At 40.2% G+C, this 22,178-nt stretch overlaps 1 protein-coding gene across 2 annotated transcripts in view; it reads right to left on the bottom strand.

The window, feature by feature from the left end:
- Positions 1-22,178, bottom strand: part of MYO18B (myosin XVIIIB) — a 451,547-nt gene that overhangs the window by 221,982 nt on the left and 207,387 nt on the right. For both annotated transcript variants that reach the window (XM_083146506.1, XM_083146515.1), the window contains 4 exons: positions 21,748-21,867; positions 18,817-18,925; positions 17,461-17,585; positions 4,246-4,400 (listed from right to left, as the gene is read on the bottom strand). In XM_083146506.1, the coding sequence (XP_083002632.1) occupies positions 4,246-4,400; positions 17,461-17,585; positions 18,817-18,925; positions 21,748-21,867 (509 nt within the window). The remainder of the gene's footprint in view (positions 1-4,245; positions 4,401-17,460; positions 17,586-18,816; positions 18,926-21,747; positions 21,868-22,178) is intronic.

Below are 22,178 nucleotides of genomic sequence, written 5' to 3'. Positions count from 1 at the left end.
GAAGAGAAATATCTGCTCTCTACCACAATATTGTTTAGGATATTCTTACGGTGTCATAAGCAACTTGCCAGAGACATAACTCTAATGCGTCAGTCTATTGAATGGCATATGTATAGTTGATTACACTTGCACTGCCACAAAATAATCTATGTTTGTTCTGGAACATTTATTTATACTGTTTATACATCCAAAAGGAACACAGACTAAAATTGACCTCTTAATAAGGTTATATTTCAAAGTAATGTGTTAAGATAATATTTGTGATCTAGGAAGTCAATTTATAGGATGGTACTGTATATACCAAATAGATCTGTGAAAAAAATGGGTACTTGTTTCCTAGCACGGCACCTGCGATTTTGATTGTATCCATCGGGTCCTAAAAAATCGCGTCGATCGCATCGCATGCAACCAAATCGCATGCGATCGATGCGATTTTTAAATCGGAACCAATGTAAAATGGTCCCTGAGACCCGATTTTACATTGGGCCCAATGTTAAATGCCCCCCAGACCCCAATTTTCATTGTTTACCCACCCTGATGGGTCAAATGCCCCCCCCCTCCATTGTTAACGCCACCCCACGATGAACGCCAACCCGAAGCATTGCTAGGGGCGGCGGTACGCGTCCTACAACCTTTTCATTCCCCCACTACCCACGTCGGCGTGGAGTCGATTCTATATAGTGTGGCGAGCGCAGCGAGCCACCGAGCCCGAAGCGTGGCGAGCCCCGCGAGGGGGCGCGCATTACTTCACAGGTATTACGTGTCCCCTCGCGGGGCACGCTGCACTCGCCACGCTTCGCGCTTGCCACACTATATAAAATCAACTCCACACTGACGTGGATAGTGGTGGTTATGAAAAGGTCGGAGGACGCGTACCGCTGCGCTTGCCACGCTTCGGGTTGGCGTTCATCATGGGGTGGCATTAACAATGGGGGGGGGGCATTTCACATGTAAAATACCCATAAGAGTGGTTATATTATGAAAAATCGGGTCCATTGGCCCATTTAACATTGTTCCCTATGTAAAATCGCGTCCATCGCATCGGTCGCATCGCATGCCTTAACTTAAGGCATGCGATGGATGCGATTTTTTAATTGTCGGGGAATAGGCTAAAAGCGTTGGTCGCGTCCATCGCATACCTTAAGTTAAGGTATGCGATCACCTGCGACGGGCACCGTGCTAGGAAACAAGTACCAAAAATTTTTTAGAATATTGATACAACAGCAGTATAAAAGCATTACAATCGATCTGAGGGATGTTCCATGCGGCTGTTCTTCCTGCAGTTCCACAGTCTGTCTCATTGCTGTAAACGAAAACTAATTTGCAGAGTAAAGCTTCCCACAAATGGTAAGGTTTATTAAAAGATAATGCCAATTCCGACCGATCTTAATTACCAATCATTTAAAACCTTTCCGTGTGTGGGCATGATCACGATTCAATGCGGGTGAACACTGGTTGTTCATCGAGTCTACTGATCCCTTCAGAAAGTGGAAAGATGAATGATCTGTCATGCATGATTTGCCATTTCATTCAGTGTGTAGGCATGATGAACAATGTGGCAATGATGTAGTATATGGTTTGGAGTCCTTAAACGACCTAACTTTATCCTCAGATCGTTTACTCAATAGTTATGTGTGTGGGCATAATCTGGAATGTTCTGGATTTCAAGGGAATTGGAAAGACATTGGATTGTACATGATATATATCCATGTGTGTGCACCTTAGCAGTACATAGGATAGATAAAGTGTATCTCTAAATCTAGGACCAATCAGAGGCGTAAATCAAGCTTATTGCAGCTTTTAATATATCCTACTGTGACAGAACGAGAGGTACCTTCCTTATTGCTCATCTAAGCTGTACCTCATTTTGAACAAGGATCAAAGACTTATTACTTATTACTTATTATTCATGGTCCCCATAAAGACTAATACAGTATGTTAGAGGTGTGTTGTTATATTGTTTCTGTTATATTTGATATACAGTTTGTAGTTGTTTTAGTAAACTGTGTTCACTGTGTACTGGTCTGGTGTTGAGATATTGACCTCTACCAGCACCTAGGATATACATGTCGGACATTCTGCTGGACTGCTGGAAAATCTGTGTTGCCAAAGAGGACATGTGCAAGGCATCACTCCATCCATAGTAGCTAGTTATGTGTTATTAACCTGCTGGTAGAGCCGGTTCTAGGCATAGGCAAGCTAGGCAAATGCCTAGGGCTGATGGAGGTCCGGCTTTGGGCTGGCTTTGCCCAGGGGCATACATTGCTGTTAAGATGACCTTTGCAGAGATGCTGTCTCTCTGCAGCCATGATGCAGCCCAGCTTCCCACCCCAGAAAGCACAGTCAAAGATTCAGGGAGATGCAGGGGCAGACATTGTGACTGGCAGCAAAAAAAAGTTAAATTTAGAAAAAAAGCACTAGCATTACTAATGTGGGGCATATGTGTGGCATTATGGGTATAAGAAAATACTTATGTTATGGGCATATCTGTAAGGTGCACTACGGTATGGCATTATGTGCATAAAGGCATTATTAATGTGGGGCATATGTGTAAGGGGTATTAATGTTTGAAAATGTGTGTATAAGGAGCGCTAGTACTGTGTTGCATAATGTGTACACAGGGCACTACTGAGTAATGTAATGTGAATAGGGAGTGATTGTGGTGTAATTTCAATAATGAGTGATATGGTGTAGTGTAATGTTAACAAGGAGCAATATGGTGTGGTGTAATGTCAACAAGGAGCAATATGGGGCCAGATTCTGATCTGTCAGCAACGCTGCAATTTTTGCAGATGGACAAAACCATGTTGCACTGCAGATGGGAAAAATATAACAGGTGCAGAGAGATTGAGTGATTTATTTTGTTCATTTACAGGGCATATACTGGCTGCTTTATTTTACACTGTTATTTAGATTTCAGTTTAAACACACCCCATCCAAATCTACCTCTATCTTACATTTGCCAAACCTGCAGTGCACATGGTTGTATCCATCAGAAAAAACTGCAGCTTTGCTAACAGGTCTGATGAAGGCCCATGGTGTGGTGTAATGTCAACAGGGATTGATATGGTGCAGTGTAATGTTAACAAGGAGCAATACAGTGGGGTGTATTCGTAACAAGGAACAATACAGTGCGATGTTGTCAACAAGGAGCAGTACAGTGTAGTGTAATATCAACAAGGAACAATATGGTATGGTATAATGTCAACCATACGGTGTTGTGTGACATATTCAAGGCACTATATGGTGTGGTGTATCATCTACAAGGAGCAATTTGGTGTGAGGTAACATGGATTGAGAAAACAATTATGTGATGTAACATGAATATATTATACTACCGTGTGATATACTGTAAAAAGCATTGCACTAATCTGTGTGTAATTTCAATTGAGGGTACTATTGTGTGGCCACATGCCTTCCCTGTAAAAACACTCCCTTTTTTGTCCCACACACCTACAGCATGCACTGTCCTTATTTCACATATTGGGGGAGGGGGGGGGGGACCAATAATTTTTCATGTAATCAAAATTAGGATTATTATTGGTGATGGTTGATGGGTTGCTGCCTTAATCTGTGCTGCTTGGTGATGGGTGCTGTGCTGGAAGAGGGGTGCTGGTTGAGAGCCCAAACACACTGATGCAAAACTTAGCAAAGCAGGTGGGACCCTTAAAAGAATGAATGAAACAGAGGCAGTGTAAGGGGGGCAGCAGTGAGCCGGTTTACTGGATTATACTGTACTTGCTGCATCTGCTCCATAGCTAGATGTACTTGCTTGCTTGCCTCTGGACTTCTTAGTCATTATGGGGGATATTAATGAGACTGTTAATTACCTGACATTAATGTTTTAAAGTTTGCAGTGGTTATTTAGAGTATTGTATGCACTCGTGTGTACCTTTTGTGCAATAAAGTTGCTTTCCTACATTTCTCTCCTTCTTACCTTTGATTGTTGGACATAAAGATCGGGGCAAATTTAGCGAACTACGGTTCTAACACCCGTTATCCACACACCTACTATTCACATCATCCATTCCGCAGTCATTTTTAAGTAGTGAACCAAAACGCCCCCATTCTTTATGCCTATACCGCATTAACAGAATTGTAAGCTATTTTGGACCATTTCTGATTTCAATTTGCTTTCTCATGTCAAACATCAACTGCTCAGATATTGCAAAAACAGCTACATGTGTTATTAGCATAAGACAAATGGAGTACAAAACTGGCAACTTGATGAAAGGTGTCCCTTACTTTCGCTGTCTTTTCTCTAGCTCATGGTTGCGGATCTGCTGATTTTCCATCAACACTCGAGTGTCCTCAAGATCAGAGGTCAAGTGTTTGCACTTCCTGTTCACTTGCTGAGCTGCCCGTCTGGTATTCTCATACGCACTTTGCAAATCACTGAGCTGAGGAACCAAGGTAGAAGGTGAATTATATCAGCAATTTTAGTCCACAATTTATGCTCTACAGCACACATTTGTACAGAAGAAATTGTCATTTAATGGACAGATAACCCCCGAGCAACTGTATTATTCATTTTTTGTTTTTTGTTTTATTGCCATCTGCGCTGGAAACATGCTCAAGAAAAACCTCCGTTATAAATCAGTCACTAGCCAAAGAAATGATTATGGAAATAACTGCATTTTATGCATTTGAAAAATACTGGTATGTTCCAGTAAAATATTGTCATCGCAATCCATAAATCTTAGAAAGCGGTCAAGCATTTTGTTTCCCGCCTATGGTTTTGCATAAAGTCATATGATGATTACAGAATAAACTTTATACAAGAAAAATGGAATACAAAAACGACAAAATACCAAACTAACACATAATAAAATAAATGTTTTTTTTGTTTTATATTCTGTACTGATTTAACACTACAATTATGGATTAATAGCAGAGTTACATAATAATAATAAAAAATGTACTAATAATAATAAAAATGTACTAAAAAAACATTTAGAGGCTTATTTATATGAAGAAGCACACAAAATAGGGCACATTTCTTTCTATCGCAAATTAATGAGTCTCAAAATTGGTAGCAGTTAAACCTTAAATACAGTACTGTATATCAGCTGCAAGAGTGTGTACACACACTCCTCATAGTAGGACGATGTCGCTTCACAGTAATAGTAGTAAGTTACAGAGGTGTAAATACAGGAGTCACTGGAAGGAAGTTACCTTTTTGTGCCAGCACCTATGGGGAAGAGATTTCTCTTGCATGCACAATGTCCCCCATCCTCATATCTGTATAGGCAACCACACAGGAGGACCATGGTTAATTCAGAATATAACCAGGACGGGTCCCCTCTAAAAAGCCAGGGCCCAGATAATTATTGCCCACCCCCATCCCCCCAGCTTGACACAATATAGAGAATATAAAAAATTAGCACAGTTAGGTCCAGGGTGGGAATTGAATCCATTGTATTATTTGGTACTTGTTTCCTATCTGGGCGCCCGTCGCGGGCATCGCGGGTACATTTATGCCTGCCCGCGACGCGACCGACGCGATGCCCGCGATTTTCCCATTGAAAACCATGTTAAACCTGAAAAATCGCGTCGGTCGCGTCGCGGCCGGCCATAAATGTACCCGCGATGCCCGCGACGCGATGCTCACGATTTCCCATAGGAATCAATGTTAAAAGCCGCGATGGACCCGATTTTACTGTTAAATGCCTCAATCCACCCGATTTGGCCATAGGAATCAATGTTAAATGGGCCACAGAGCCCATTAACCCTTAAATGTCCCCCCCATTTTTTGACGCCACCCCACGATCGACGCCAACCCGAAGCGTGGCGAGCGCAGCGAGCCCGCGAGGGGCGGCGGTACGCGTCCTCCGACCTTTTCATGCCCTACTATCCACTAGGGCGTGGTGTGAGAATATAATAGTGTGGCGAGCGCAGCGAGCCACCGAGCCCGAAGCGTGGCGAGCGCAGCGAGCCCCGCGAGGGGACGCGGATACCTTCACAATTATGCGCGTCCCCTCGCGGCCTTCACAGTGAAGGTATCCGCGTCCCCTCGCGGGGCTCGCTGCGCTCGCCACGCTTCGGGCTCGGTGGCTCGCTACGCTCGCCACACTATTATATTCTCACACCACGCCCTAGTGGATAGTAGGGCATGAAAAGGTCGGAGGACGCGTACCGCCGCCCCTCGCGGGCTCGCTGCGCTCGCCACGCTTCGGGTTGGCGTCGATCGTGGGGTGGCGTCAAAAATTGGGGGGGACATTTAAGGGTTAATTGGGCCTAATTCAGGGTTAATATGGCCAAATCGGGTCAATTGAGCCATTTAACAGTGAAATCGCGGTCAATCAGCCTTTTTAACATTGTTCCCTATGGGAAAATCGCGGTGATCGCGGTCATCGCGGGCATCGCGACCATCCAATTTTACCCGCGATGCCCGCGATGACCGCGATCACCGCGATTTTTACCCCCGATCACCGCGATTTTGATCGTGGGCGCCCAGATAGGAAACAAGTACCTATTATTTATTTTATTAAGTGGTATAATTCTACAAGGTGTATACACATATAGTTATAATCAAAGTTGACTATCCTAAATCAAATATTCACCCTCCTGAATAAAAGATGGATAGCTCCTTCCCCCCAAAATCTGACAACCATATACAGTATGACACACTGACAAAGCCAGGATGAAACAGCCATCGGTAGTACTGCTGCTTCCAGCGCATTCTCTCAGCATCCGCACCCTGCGTTATTATTTGTATTCTGTTTGTTTCAAAAGGGACGTTTACCCCTATTTTGATCTTTAACCTTTATTACATAATATTAAAAGGTTACATTTTAAAACTAAAGTGCCCCCAACAAAAAGAAACTACTTGTTCCCATTTTCTCTTGTAAAAAATAAATAAATAGTATGTATGTGTATATATATATATATATATATATATATATATATATATAGCAATCCCAAAAAGACACGTCACTCCGGGTCTGGTAAATTCAAAACGTAGTTTTACTGGTGTCTACGGCGTTTCGGGACAAGCCCGTCTTCAGGACATACTGAGTATGTCCTGAAGACGGGCTTGTCCCGAAACGCCGTAGACACCAGTAAAACTACGTTTTGAATTTGCCAGACCCGGAGTGACGTGTCTTTTTGGGATTGCTGTGTGTGGTCAGGGTTCCCCTGACTATTGGACGAGCACCCGGGCAAGCTATACTTATTACACTGGTGGGCAGTGCCGGATCATGTGGAGATATATATATATATATATATATTATATGGCCGCCATTTGGAATGCATGGCGGGAGCCCCATGCGTTCCACCATACTTATTAGATTCCTGTGGCTCTCTAGGACACAGCACCAGTAAGGCATTATGACTTATGGGGTGTGCATATTAACGCCACCCACCATCCAATATTAGGGCTTGATGTACACCTTTTTACCTTGGATTTTGGATTGTATTTTATTTTACACTGGACGAGTTCACAGGAAGTGATGTCACTCCCTGTGTCTTATATAAACCCACACAGCCTGCAGTGTTTCATTCCATTTTTAGGACTCCTGCTACATACACCCCGTTTCAGTGGACAATTTGTAAGTATCCATGACACCCCTCTTGATTTTTGATCACTGTTGCATAATACTATTGGAAATTGTATGTTTGATGCAAACTTGGCCATTGATCCTCTGTTCATAGATTGGTTGGTGATTATTGAATCATTTTTTTCGTGACCCAGATCGCACTGATATTAAGAAGTTTTAAACTCTGTCATCAGTGGTTTTCAATTGCAATCTGGTGGTATGTAATTCATCTTAAACCTATTGGTCAATTTTATCTTATGTCTTTAGATAAGGAAAATAGACTTTTTCTCTTAAACCATTAGTTTCAGATTTGTCACCATTTTGTCCAGAAACCTGTTTTAAGGATTGCCACATTTTAAGGAGACTGTTTTCAGTGACTCACTATGGTACGATTATATGTTTTTTCATTGTGTACACCCTTGGTCCTACAGACATCTGTATAAATTACAAATGGTGCTGGTGTTCTTCTTCCTTCTAATTTTCACTTTACATAAAGGTTGATTACTCCCATTTTGCTCAATTTTTTGTAGAGCTGTGATTTTTCTTCTAAGGTGTCACCCACTGGGGTATATTATTAACACCATATAATAATTGAGTTCCCTCTCCATTGTGCTCCTCTCCATCCAGAATTATGTCTTCTGTTTTATAAACATTACTTATGTTTTCTCTCTGCACATGTTACATCTGCCCCCCTGCAGTGCACATGGTTTTGTCCATCTAAGAAGGATTTTGTCAGAAAGAATGAACTAGAATAAACCCCTATGTTCTTGTTTGTCACAACTACACTTTAATCTACTCAATTGAATTGAGTGTAATATGAAGCAAACAGTAACAAGGATAGTACTGATTTAAGCAACCTAGAACCTTCAATTTTACTCCACAAGACAGAATGCAAAGTAAACAATGATCTTGGGCTTACTCTGGGTCATGTAAGATATAATGATGGAAATAAAAAACTGCAATCATTAAAAAGTTGAATTAAATAAGCACAATGTTAAGCTAATGAAGCCTGTAATTAAACAACAAACATCTCATACTAAAGCAGATAATTCCTTTCACCAAATCTATAAAGACAAAGTAAACTTTAATTAGAATTTTATGTATATTGATTATTCTTTTTATATTGGTGAGACTGGCCTCAATGTGAATAGATAGCAATCATCACAGCACAAATGACATACCAGGTGCGCTGTGTTTTGTTATAAATCTGCTACCTTGTTAACTTGTTAGTGGATCTATTTTGTTTTGTGTTTTTTTTGTTTTCTATATTGCAAGGCCAAAATAATTAACTGCTGGGCTATCACTTCCAGTTGTGTTTACCCAACAGCCATTAAATCAGCTCCCATGTACATTAGCGGAATAGCACAAATGTTGCTAGAAGAAACAATGGCCATAAAGACAGTCCGCTAAATAGGAAAATACCCTAAATTAAGTGATGAGACATGGGAGTAAATTACATATTGGTGGACAGTGCAGAGATAAGGGTCCATCCCCAAAAGTTCCCTGTATGTTAAGGTCTCTGCCAAGCCAAGGATGTGACTACCAAAGTAGCCCCTGAGAATCTCAGAACTAGTTCTGTGTAACAAGTGCCAGTGTACAACTGGAGAGTGGCACCACTTAGCATGGTGGAAAGTCTCAGTGTTCAGATCACTTAAGCAAGCAAGTGAATGCCTCATCCCACCTAGGAAACTGTACCCCACACAAATGAAGCGGTATACTAAAAGAAGATGATCCTTAAAGATGGCTAAGGGTAAATCAGTATTAACAAGAAGATCACAAATTACAGTTCATTTGGCACAAATTGTATTGTAACCAGGGGTCGATTGGCCATAGGTCTTACAGGGAAGAATCCCAGTAGTCCAACGCACTTGTGACACCACCTGTCAACCAATGAATTTTTTTTTTAAAGATATGGCCCTGTCCAGAGTAGTGGCCTTGTCCCCCTCCTGTTTCCCACACAAACACCATTTGCTGATTCAGAGAGCACCCAATGTTGCAAATACTTATCTAAGGTGGGCACCCATTTACATCCATTGTGACATCTGTTAAAGGTACAGGAGTGGGTGCTATCTTGATGTGTGAATACTTATGTGTTTCTGGGCTCCACTGGGAGAGGTGTGAGGATATGTGATATTTGGGGGATTACGTAATTAGTTGTTTTTCTGCTTCATGGAGGTTTAGGGTATGTGGGGGGGGGGGGTATTATTTAGAAAATGTGGAGGTTTTGTGGTTTGTCAAAGCATCTTAAAGGTCTGGGGGCCTCTAGACTACCAATGGCTTCCACACAGGTTTAGAGATGTATTAATTCAGCCTATTTTGGTGTTGTTTCTGCCTACATTTAATTTGGGGCTGCCGACGTGAGGCCGCTTCTAAAAAAAATTCTATCAACACTTTTAGTTCCTAATCCGACCCTGAGTGTAACTATTTGTGTCTTTTCTGATAGTAATTGATATGTATCGATAGATACAATAAGTTGGTAACATCAGAGACCTTTGCAATTATGTGATGGATTTAGTCACAGAGAGGATTGAGTCCCGGAGAACTCTGCAGGCCCGGAGAACTCTACAGCTTCTTCCATTTATAAGGAGAATGCACAGTTCAGGTGTGGCATAACAGGGTAGGATCAATGGGACTGATTCAGACCAGATCGCACGGCCGCAAATTTCCACGGACAGCACTCAGTTAAGATGTCGCCCTGCAAAAGTGAAATCCCACTTTGTGAATTAATATGCTTGCTGTGCGAATGATGTGTATGGTTGCACATCCATTTGCAGCCATGCCCATATTTTCAAAATCCATTGTAACAGGCTCATTATCGAATGATTTTACACTGGGCACATCATCACAGGATCAGAATAGCCAGAGAAGTACCCAATGGAGTAATGAAAAACAGGCATATCTGGCCTGGAGCTAACATCACAAACTTTTCCCTAAAAGCCTTTGGCACACCTGTGTTTTCCCTGTCACTCCTAGCAATTTTTTGGCACGCCAAAGCACTCCCATGTGTTTTACCAAGCACTCCCATGAATGGCAGGTTTCCACCCCCACTTCCTGTCAATCATCTAGCGTACAGCCATTGACCAGAAAGAATAGCAGGAGTTCATTGCAGCTGGGCATCACACACACACATTGCGGCTTGTACATGTGCGCAGTTCATTGACAATCAGCCATTGTGAGAATTTACAGGCATGCGATCAGGCTCGAATTGGGCCCTATGTCACAGGGGAAGAAAAGTCCACTCAGCATGAGATGGCCAGACAGAATATTGTACATCATATCCACTTACCTTACACAAGACACTGCAAAAACTCTAATCCATGCTCTCATCATCTCACGCATTGATTATTGCAATAGTCTCCTTATTGGCCTTCCCCAATACAGACTCTCACCACTACAGTCCATCATGAATGCAGCTGCGAAGCTAATCTTCCTAGCCAGACGTTCATCATCTGCAAAGCTACTTTGTAAGTCACTTCATTGGTTACCTGTATTCTACCGTATTCAATACAAAATTCTTTTACTTACACACAAAGCCATAAACCGAACTACACCAACATACATATCTTCTCTTATCTCAAAAAATCTTCCAACCCGACCTCTACGCTCCTCACAAGATATGCGTCTGTCATCCACACTCATTACTTGCTCCCATTCCCGACTGCAGGACTTTCTTCGGTCTGCACCCACTCTGTGGAATGCTCTCCCAAGCACAATAAGACTCTCCTCCAGTCTCCAAACCTATAAGAGTTCCCTGAAAACTCACCTCTTCAGGCAAGCTTATCAAATTCCAGAACCAGTCACTTAAACTTAATATACCGTTCCTATCTAATCACATCCCCACAATACAGTCCACACATATCCACTCTTTCTTTTTCATATTTTCCATGCTCTTGACCCATGGCCAAACTGCTGGGTCACCATATCTTACAGCACACCAGGAACCTTACATTCTGATGGAATTAATGCAATAACGAATACAGTATCTATCCTTATGTATCAATGCCTATTTCCCTATAGATTGTAAGCTTGCGAGCAGGGCCCTCATAACTTTTGACTGTCTGTAAATACCCTGTTTGTTGTATCACTGTCAGATACAGATACAGATATGCTGCGCTATATAAGAAACTGTTAATAAATACAAATAAATACACAAAGAAAATATAAGTGCCCAAAAACAAAACCTTAGAGACCAGGTAGAAATAGTGTGACTTGTGCACACACAACGGGAGATAATCCGTCTCAGCCAATTTCAATAAGCACTCTGGGTCTTTTCAATTTAGCCCGGCAGCTCCAAATCACCTGAATTCACAGGTGTGGGATTTCTAGAAAAATAAATTAGAGCGCTCCATAGTGCAGTATATCAAAGACATTTATTTTGTAAAAAGCAATTTTAGCCTTGCATAAAAACAAGCGGTTAATACGTACCGCAACAGGCGGTTCAACAACCGCTGGACAACAGCATATACAGTGATCTCACACACTGAGCAGTAGGAGCGGTTACACTCATCAGACGCTTGCTTGCATCAAGTAGGTAGGGACAAGGACTCCAACGCCAGGCCACGCCCCAACGCGTTTCGTAGTCACGCACTTCGTCAGAGGCAGCCCTCTGACGAAGTACGTGACTACAAAACGCGTTGGGGCGTGGCCTGGCGTTGGAGTCCTTGTCCCTACCTACTTGATGCAAGCAAGCGTCTGATGAGTGTAACCGCTCCTACTGCTCAGTGTGTGAGATCACTGTATATGCTGTTGTCCAGCGGTTGTTGAACCGCCTGTTGCGGTACGTTATAACCGCTTGTTTTTATGCAAGGCTAAAATGGCTTTTTACAAAATAAATGTCTTTGATATACTGCACTATGGAGCGCTCTAATTTATTTTTCTAGAAATACAAATAAATATCCACAACAAAGGTTAAAACAAGAGCCTAAAAAGAAAACATCTGACATTGATGCTAAATAGGTAAAGCCAAGTTTTATTAAATGTACCTATCCATGTAGAAGTACATGTACCTAAACTTTTATAGACATCAGACGTTCAGCGACAATAATTACATTCATTATTAGGCACTGCATAAAAAAATGTTATTGACACAATAATTCCGAGACATAAATAATGCTATAATAACCCTGATGATGCCAAATAAATATAACAGCTCATCTGTCCCCTATGGCAGGGAACTGTGTCAGTAATGACCTTCCTGAACATTTGGTACCCACTGCGAAGTCCAGAATCTACTGGAATATAATAAGAGTAATTTATCTGTCAGATGAAATCTTAAACAAGAAATATGATTATGCAAAAATACATGCTGAGAGCTCTGCATAAAGATACAGTTAATGGCATCATATTTTACCAGCTTCAATCTTGCTCATGCATTAATAACAGTATAGTGCATGTCTAGGCCAATTCTGAGAGCACTGTCTCACATCAATAGCTGGCTAAGCTCTGTGTGCACCAGAAATACACTTTGTCTCTTGGGTTTCAGTTGATATTATTAAGTAATATTGTCAAATTAGTTGAGTTAATGTTATTGTTACAATATAATATTGTTGAAATATAACAACATTAGTGGCTACAATGGTGACATTATATTGAAACAAAACATGACTTAAAATCATTATATAGTAGAAAGCACAACTGGTACTATGTAAGTAAATGTTAATAAATAAAATAATTGTTAAGCTGTTAGTAATTTTTAAAAAGTAATTAAAATAGCAAATAAGACTTCCAGTTCAGGTTGGATAGAGTGAGGAGGCTCCATCCTGCTGCTCCGATTTCACCTGCCAAAACACAGCCAATACACGGCGCTACCTACCACCACTGAGTCACACACACACACACGCTTCATTCTGAGTCTTTATGGAGAGGTTTCACACAGGGCCTCCATTGCCTGCTTCTCTCCCCCAGCAGTAGGAAAACGCAGTGTGTGCGCTTATATGGCTCCAGGTGCTGAGCATTTGAGCTGGATTCTGCTGCCAACCCTCAGGTATGCCATGCACCTACCTTTGGGAATATTGTGAACGCAATTAAATACACCATGGGCCCTCTCCTAGCTCAGGCAGTGCAAGAAATATGTGTCCAACTTCATGAATGGTCACATTAACAGTTGGGAGCCGTTAACCATGATATTGCTGGAATGCAAACTGCTTTTGCTGATTTGGCTTCTGAATATTGTCAACAGTGCAATAAAATAGATGACCTTGAAAATAAGTCAGGTAGAAATAGCATTGGCTTAGTAGGACTGCCGGAATCCATTAAAGGCGCATCACTTGATCACTTTGTACCTTACAAGTTTTATTGAATATAACAGAGGAATGTTGCGATATTGTTATTGAAAGAGTGCATAGGGTAAGCTCACCACCCACCCGGCATAAACCTCACCCCATGGTCACCCTTTTTTGCTACTACAAATATTTACACAAAATGACAATGTGGAAGGCTTCGCAACAATTTAATTATTATGTGGGATGACATAGGCTATGTTTTATAAAAATTTACCAAAGCTCGAAATCTTTTACTCCTCTTTTTAAACAAACATTTCAGAGGGCTGCAAATTTGGATTTTTGCGTCCAGCAAGACCACACATCTATGATGGAAAACTGTTTTAAGGATTTCTCCAACCCTGCCGATGCCTCAGCATACCTTTGTGTTTTGTCACAAGCAGAAACATTCAATATTAGTGACCCGCCTCCTGCTAATGGATGATGACAATGTGTTGCTAATCTACAGTAAATGATACCAGATAACAACCATTCCCTAACTGCTAATTTTTAATTAATCAAGGTTTATTTTTTTACTCCTATATTACTTTATTGAGAACAGCTCGATTTAATGAGACCTGCTGCCCTGACTTTGAGTTTATGTACAACTATGTCTACACTGCTTTTTCTAAACCAGGGGTGGCCAAACCTGTCCTCAAGATCTACCAACGGTGCATGTTTTCCAGGCAACTTGAGGATATATAGTAGGAATAAATGCAGCAGGTTTGAAAATGTGACCGTTAGTATTGACTACAGCTGTGCACCAGCTAGGTGATCTGGAAAACATGGACCGTTGTTAGATATCGAGGACCGGTTTGGCCACCCCTGGTCTAAACTGATATTGCCTTTTTATAACTTCTGTATTTCTCTTTAATACCAGGTGAAGTTTTAATAATTAGGTTATTACCCTTCTTTTTAGCTTTCTTATAACCCTTCTTTTTAGCTTTCTTATAACATTAGTGTTTATATGTTCCTGGAGTCAACATTTTTTTTTCCCCAAAACCAAATGCCTGCCTCAGTTAGTTGACTAGTGATTCCCAGAAGTATTTCCTACTACTTATATATATTTTTTTGCTTGTCATATTTTGTGGGGGTTTTTTAATATGTGTTTTCTCCCTTGTACTTTTACAGTGAATGTAAAATGTGTATGTTGTTCTCCTATGTCCATCCCAATACTGAATGTTGTGTCCTCCTTCGCCTTCTTAACTATGCCTTTCCTTTTTTGCTTACTCTTTTCATAGAAGGTTTACTGCTGTACATCTGTTCAGGTACTTACATAGTATGTTGTTTTTGCTGTTTTTGCTGTCTTTGCTGACACATGCCTGAACTGAGAATTGGCTCCTGGGACATGGAGGAAATAACTCCCCCACCAAAAGGATTTAAATTTTGTTATATCTCAAAAAAACCTCTCTTGATTTATCCTTTTTACAGGAAATACATATAAAACCAGCAGAGACTGTACAACTTTCTATGATACAATGGAAGGATTTTTTTTTCCCTTACAATTCCAAAGCACGAGGTATGGCAATCTTGGGTAGGCAGCATCTACCACTAGAAGTTGGAAACACGAAATTATGGAAAGGTTTGGTAAATTCTAGCAGCTGCTGAGTAGCTCCAATGCTACACTGACTAGAGCCAGTAACTAGCAAAGTGCCTATATACAGAAACATGTACCTCTACTGTTTTCCGCTATTTTTATGTATTATAGAGTAAGTAACACACATCTCTCAGATTTTAACATTTCTAGTTAACTTTCTTTACCTTTCATTTCCTGTCACTATGTGTCATTTGTTTATATATATATAATAACTCACATGCAAATTTACAATACAGTTTATTATACTGACATTTTCTACATAATTAGGAAAGGAAGGCAGCATATGCTTGGTCATCTGCTCTGCGTGCCCATCTCTACATGGCCCCAACCCCTCTCTAACCAATATGCTTCCCACTCTGCTGCCCCTTTCCTAATGAAAATAACCTATGAACTTAAAGCAGTTACTAGTTCTCACCAACATTCAAGTGAGTACACACCACATGTAACCCGATGTGACACTACTCTATATACTATTTTTATGCTATAAGAATAACTTATGTGAGAATACCAAGCCAAGAATCAAACACTTTACTAAGAGGTACTTAGGTACTACAGTAATGGAGGACATTTTCTGCATATTGCATATTAGCAATAATAATATTCAATTTATTTATTTAGCACTTTTCTCAAAAATGGACTCAAGGTTCTTATCCATTGTCATTATTTTAAGAATATATTAATTTCATATGTACATTTTTTTCTAATGCTACTGTTTAGCTTTTTGCAAGTTGCTGGGAATCTAAATACCCAATTAGGATTGGTGTGGACCTAGAACAGAGGTACAGCAAATTGGTGGTATACAGCAGGAACTTCCACTAGGGGGGTATGGCCTTTGCTACGCATGAAACACAGGATGTGGCCTTCTGGGTTCATATGGGCAATGTGGTACTAGGGCCATGCAAAAGCAAATACAAAGAATAGTCAAAGTAGGAACCAGGAAGTTGCTATAGTGGTCAGTACCAATGGGAAAGATGAGCAAAAACATTAGAAGGATCACATCAGAGTACTGTACATTAAGTTACACAAGGAGACCAACAGGAACAGATGGTGGATATCATGCAGTGAGTCTAAAGGGTTTATTTACTAAGATGGGAGTTCTATTGAAGATGGGGTGTTGCTATAGGCAACCAATCAGAATCTATCTATTATCTTCTAGAAGGTGGTAAATAAATAAGTAGATTTTGATTGGTTGCCCATAGCAACATCCCATATTCAATAGAGCTCCCCTCTTAATAAATAAGCCCTGAATCCTCTAGCAATGACGCCATGTGACGCCATGTTTTGTGCAACTTGCCCTTTAAATTCCGAACAGAGCATTGTGCATGTCCCTATGGGATTCAAAACTGCAACTTCCTGTAACCAGAGTAACCTGCAGCCACAGTTACAGGAAGCTGCAGTTTCAAAACAGATTCAGTGCCAGAAACAGTACACAAAATTTGTTTTATGTTTTTAAATCTTGTTTCATGCACAAATAAAATATTTGTGTGTTTTTCATGTGTTTATACAACATAAATGCATTTTTTGTTCAGACATGGGTCCCGTCCTCAAGATACCTCACCGAATAAAAATATTCCAAAATACAGAATATAATATTATGTAAAATGCTTCTGGTCCCGAGGATTCTGGTCATATATTCAACCTGTATTATGTACGGTACTACTCAGTGACCACAGCTGATTGTTGCTCCCATCACATACAGTACATATATATAATTTTCTTACTTATTTCTTTATTTATTTATTTATTTACAGGTTCTTATATAGCGCAGCAGATTCCGTTGCGCTTTACAATAGTAGACAGTGATAAAACAAACTGGGTAACAACATACAGACTTGGAGGTAGGAGGGCCCTGCTGCAAGCTTACAATCTATAGGGATATAGGGGGAAACACAAGGACATTTCATACTGTATGATGGTAAAACCTGCTCTGATGTTTATGAGATAATTCTAATTCAACTCTTTTGGCTGGCTGACAGAGATTTACAAAAATAAACAAATGCAAACGTTTTATTGGGCATTCAGAATATTAGGCTTTGATATTCAATTCATATTTGTTTTTATGACATACCTTCTGCTCCAGTTCTTTCCTATATGTTTTTTCAGATTCCAGTCTTTCTTCAAATTGTGAGATCCTTTTCCTCAAAAAGTTTATTTCAGTCTGGGCGCAGTCAAAGCGTACCTGCCACTCATCTGCTGCTTAATACAAAAGATTCACACATTGAATAAAACATAGTTTGGTAGCATGTTTCAAAACATAAATGTTTACATAATAGCAACATACTAAACAAAAAGGCCTTACGTGCAAGGAGCAGCGGATGTTCGGAGGTTTTGCATGTATGGAGTAGCTCTTTAATAAATTATGCATTTCTTCTGCATAAAGAAATAAAGTACGGAATGGGAAAAACATTCCCTTCCGTTTGGGAATGGTCGGGAAGTAACACTGCACCCAATAGCATGAAATATCTAAAGATGGACTAAATATATCTAAAGATATGCATCTAAAGTTGGACTATGTAGGGTAGTGCTACCAAACTTTGAGCCAAATGAATAGCCCATGACAAGAACCAGAGCGATTTTTGGTAAAATATTCACTAGATTTGAAGCCGAAATTGGTTTAAAATCAAAATCCTCCTTGTTTTGCCTTTAAACTAATTGCAGCTTTAAATATAACTAACTTTCCAGATTTGCACACGTTTGTCCTGTGACAGAACTAGTACGTCTGTAGAATGCTCTGTGCAAAAGCAGTGCAGCTATTGTATGAGTAGGGGCTTAGGGTGCCAAAGTTTACATTGTTGCTACAATCTCATACTGTATAGTTCTGACCACCTTTACTCCACTCCCAAAAAGAAAAAAAAATGCACTGTAATAACAACGATCTTTTTGGCCTGTGAATGATGACTTGTGAATGATTACAAGGCTGAACTAGAAAACTTGAAAAAAACTGCTATAACCATTGTACAGTAATTTAAAGCATTATTGATTTCATCAAGGTACACTGTGTATGCAAAGTAACATCAATGTCCTGCTTAGTAAATTAAACATAATGGATCAGAGTCATTAAAAAAAAACACTAATTACGCTAGGCAGATTATATAAATTTACCGCTTTCCATGGCAAACAAATACCCGAGAGGATTGCTCAATCTTTATCTAATCTTGTTCTCTTTTTTTATCTCTTGTTTTGTAAAGTACAGTAATTATGGCACATCATAATTAGCCTAACGTATCGGATAAGCATACAGTACAGAAGGATGTTAGGATGACAGCACACTTACTTTTACAAACAAAAACACATTTGATTGAGGCCATCTACAAAGTACTTTATATGATTACCGTAGTCATTGGTTTCCTTAATACAAAAGTATTTTCCGTTATCACACAGGAGTGACTCACAGTAACATAGGATAATCATTTTCACTTCTTACCTCCTCCTGGGCTGCCTGTGCTAAGTTCCCGAAGTTGAATTTGCTGATTTGCTTCATCCAGCTGTTTTGATATAGACTCCAGGTTTCTCTGCATTTGCTCATATTTCATCTAGGTATATAACAAAACTATTCTAAACCAAAGGTATAAGACACAAAGCTACAGTACGGAAATTGTTCATTACAAAAAACAATGTAAAAAAATCATACTTAGATTTATAATTAATTAATCTTGTTTTGATTTAATGTTAAAAGTAGTATTTATATAGTAATGGTACATTAAGTATTGTATATGGGCAGCATGAACTTGTGTATGTACTATTACATAAGAGCAATGCAGGTACATTTTCAGTCTTTAGTAGCTATTGGACTGATGTCAGTAGCTACTGAAGTTGTAACAAATTTAACCGTTTCTGAAATTTGTCAAAATTTGAGAGGTTTCCCGTAACTTAACCAGGCTAGAAAAAAATACCTGAATAAAAAATCAGACCAATCACTGTGTATGTAAAACAGAAATGAATTGGCATGCAACAAAAAGGTGTATTCCCTATAGAAGAGACATTAAGGGGGATAGCAATCGTCTGCCACTATTTACAGACAGCATTGAAGAGGGATCACGGCAGAATGAGCCCGACTTTAAAAGCTTTTGGGCCTGTTCTGCCGATAACGGCTGTGGATTGTCGCCCCCTTTTCGCCGATCATTGAATCCCGCCTGCAGATTTGCTGTCGGGCAAACCGCAAATAAGCCAGGATCACGGCTGTCGGGAGGAATCGACAGCCGTAATCCTGGATTGCATACCCCCTTAAATCCCTGATCCTCACTGTTCCTAGATTATTCTTCAGCTGTCTCTCTTCTATTTCTTGTTGGATATCCCAGCTTGTTCTTAAATTTAACAAGTCTAAGATCATGTGTGATGATCATCTTCCCACCATATATCATGACATCACCTCCCACAATTTTATTATCTATCAATGGCACTTCTATCTTCTCTAGCCCCCAAGTGCACTGTCTTGGAGTTTTCCTCATCTCTTCCCTCTCCATCAATCCACAAATTCAGTACCTTTTGTAGTACTGCTGTTTTAATTTCAAAAATATTTCCAAGATTACCCTGAATGCTACATCCATACATTGGCAGTCATCTCCAGATTGGATTACTACAGTGGTTCCCAAACTGTGTGCCGTGGCACCCTGGGTTGCCTTGGAGTACGTGCAGGAGTGCCTCAGGTTGGTGATCCAGAACCAATTAAAATGATTTATGGTCAAAGTATTAGGCAAAATCAGTGCTTTTGACTTTCAATAATAAAATATGTGGATAAACAGAAGTGAATCATCTTCCTCGCCACTTAACTGGACCTAAAGAAGACCTATAAGCAGTGAAAAATATTCTTAAACTCTAGAGTGCCATAAATCGAAAAACGTTTCGAAACTCCTGGATTAGTGTAATCTATTCCCATCTGGTCTTCTTGACTACCACCTCACTCCACTCAAATTTGTCTTCTTGCTACTGTCTGCTTTATCTTCCTTTCCAAATGTATTATGGACCTTATTCTGGTTGACTCGCAAGGCTGCGAGTCCAACAAAGGCCACCTGCATGGCTGCAAGCCTGCCCCCCCCTCCCCCTCACACGCCGCGATCCCGCACATGGCTGCGAATAGATGATTTGCATAATCATCCATTCACAGATTTGCAGATGGTTTGATGGTCGGCAACCATTGAATGATTTCTCCAGTGCTCGCAGATCGGAGACACTCGGCCCAGTAGATGAGCAATGGAGTGGAAAGCTTTCCATAGCGTCCTGCTATGGAAAGTCGTCCACCCGCTGGTAAAATCTCACAAATGCTTCTAGGGACAAGTTGGACTGGTCATTGGTCAATCCAGGTCATGGTAAAATGTATCAGCATTTGTTGACAGAAGGAATGTACTGTAATGGATGGAAATGACAATGTTTTAGAGTATTACAGTAGGCTGTAGAGTATTTAACCAGATGTAAATCTACATTTAGCAATTCCAGCTAAGTTTACTACTTTCTGCAGGAGAGATTTGGGGTCATATTTTGGCAAGTATATGAACTGGATCTCATTTAAGAATGATATATCATGAATTTATGGCTTCATGACTGGTGTGTATAATATAAAGAATATCATTGTAATATGCTACATTAAAGCTCTGGCGATGACTGTGATGTATATTTCATTGGTACAGTCAGCAAAAAAAGAAAGAAAACATTTGAGAGGCAAGTTCTACTTCAGCTGAAAACAACCATACCTTAAACAAGGGTGTAACCAGAACTTTGTGGGTCCCATAGCAACATTTTGAAAGTGCCCCAGTATCCACAGTTCACATTGTGATATACAGTGGCACCAGTTTATATTATGCCAGATTACAATGCTCCCCGTTAATTTTATGCCACAGTACAGCGTCCCAGTTCCTATTATGTAACATTATAATACCCTCCAGTTCATTTAACAACACATTACAATAAGCAGGGTCAGGACCATTATTAGATATATTGTAAGCCCCAGGCAAATGTTTGTATGGTCCCTAGTGTATCACTGAATGATAAGGCCTAAGGTCTAAGAGATAACTATGGCCAGTGCTTCCCTAAATAAATAATAAATCAAGATGGCAAGTTTTATTTCACAAAATTTAATAGAAGTATGAAGCTACAAGATTGAATGTAGTTTTGTTTTTTCATTAATGTCTGACTTAAATCATATGGACAATGAGGATTCTAATAGTTTAGCAACTTCCCAAAAACGAGGCCCATGCAGACAGCACACAAGCGTAGTTATCCCATTTGGGAGGTGTATCTTTTGCATGTACTACAAGTACAAACTAAAGTACTGCCAGATTTGGATCGGCCACATCTGTATATTCTATGCTTCAGTTCTCTATTAAATACTGTATAGAGTATATCACATTTAATGACTTACCTGCATCTCCTTAATCTCTCGCGTTACCCGCAACCGTTCTGCTCGCTCCCCTTCTAAAACTTGACAAGTTACTTCGCCTTTGAATCGTTCATCAGAAAGCTCAGTCGTTAAATCTGTGATCTGAAAAAACATCTCTTTAACTAACAATGTTTGAAACATTATACACTTTACAGTACTGTGTATGTACATATATTAGTGTTCATTCTAGCACCCGCCATCTTTGAAAACCCATGGAGTTCCTCTTCCCTGACTGGGGTGTCGCTGTCTGCTGTAGTGCTTCTAGCACAGTGTGGTCTGTATATCAGCACTGATATTCAAACCAGACCTGTGCTAGAAACACCACAGCAGACAGCAACACCCCAGGGAGGGGAGAGGAACTGCATGGGTTTTCAAATATGGTGGGTGCTAGAATGAACACTATATATATATAT

Source organism: Crinia signifera, chromosome 1 (genome assembly GCF_055691185.1).
Source record: "Crinia signifera chromosome 1, ASM5569118v1, whole genome shotgun sequence".
In the NCBI taxonomy this organism is placed as follows: domain Eukaryota; kingdom Metazoa; phylum Chordata; class Amphibia; order Anura; family Myobatrachidae; genus Crinia; species Crinia signifera.
This window is presented reverse-complemented; position numbering and strand designations above follow the sequence as displayed.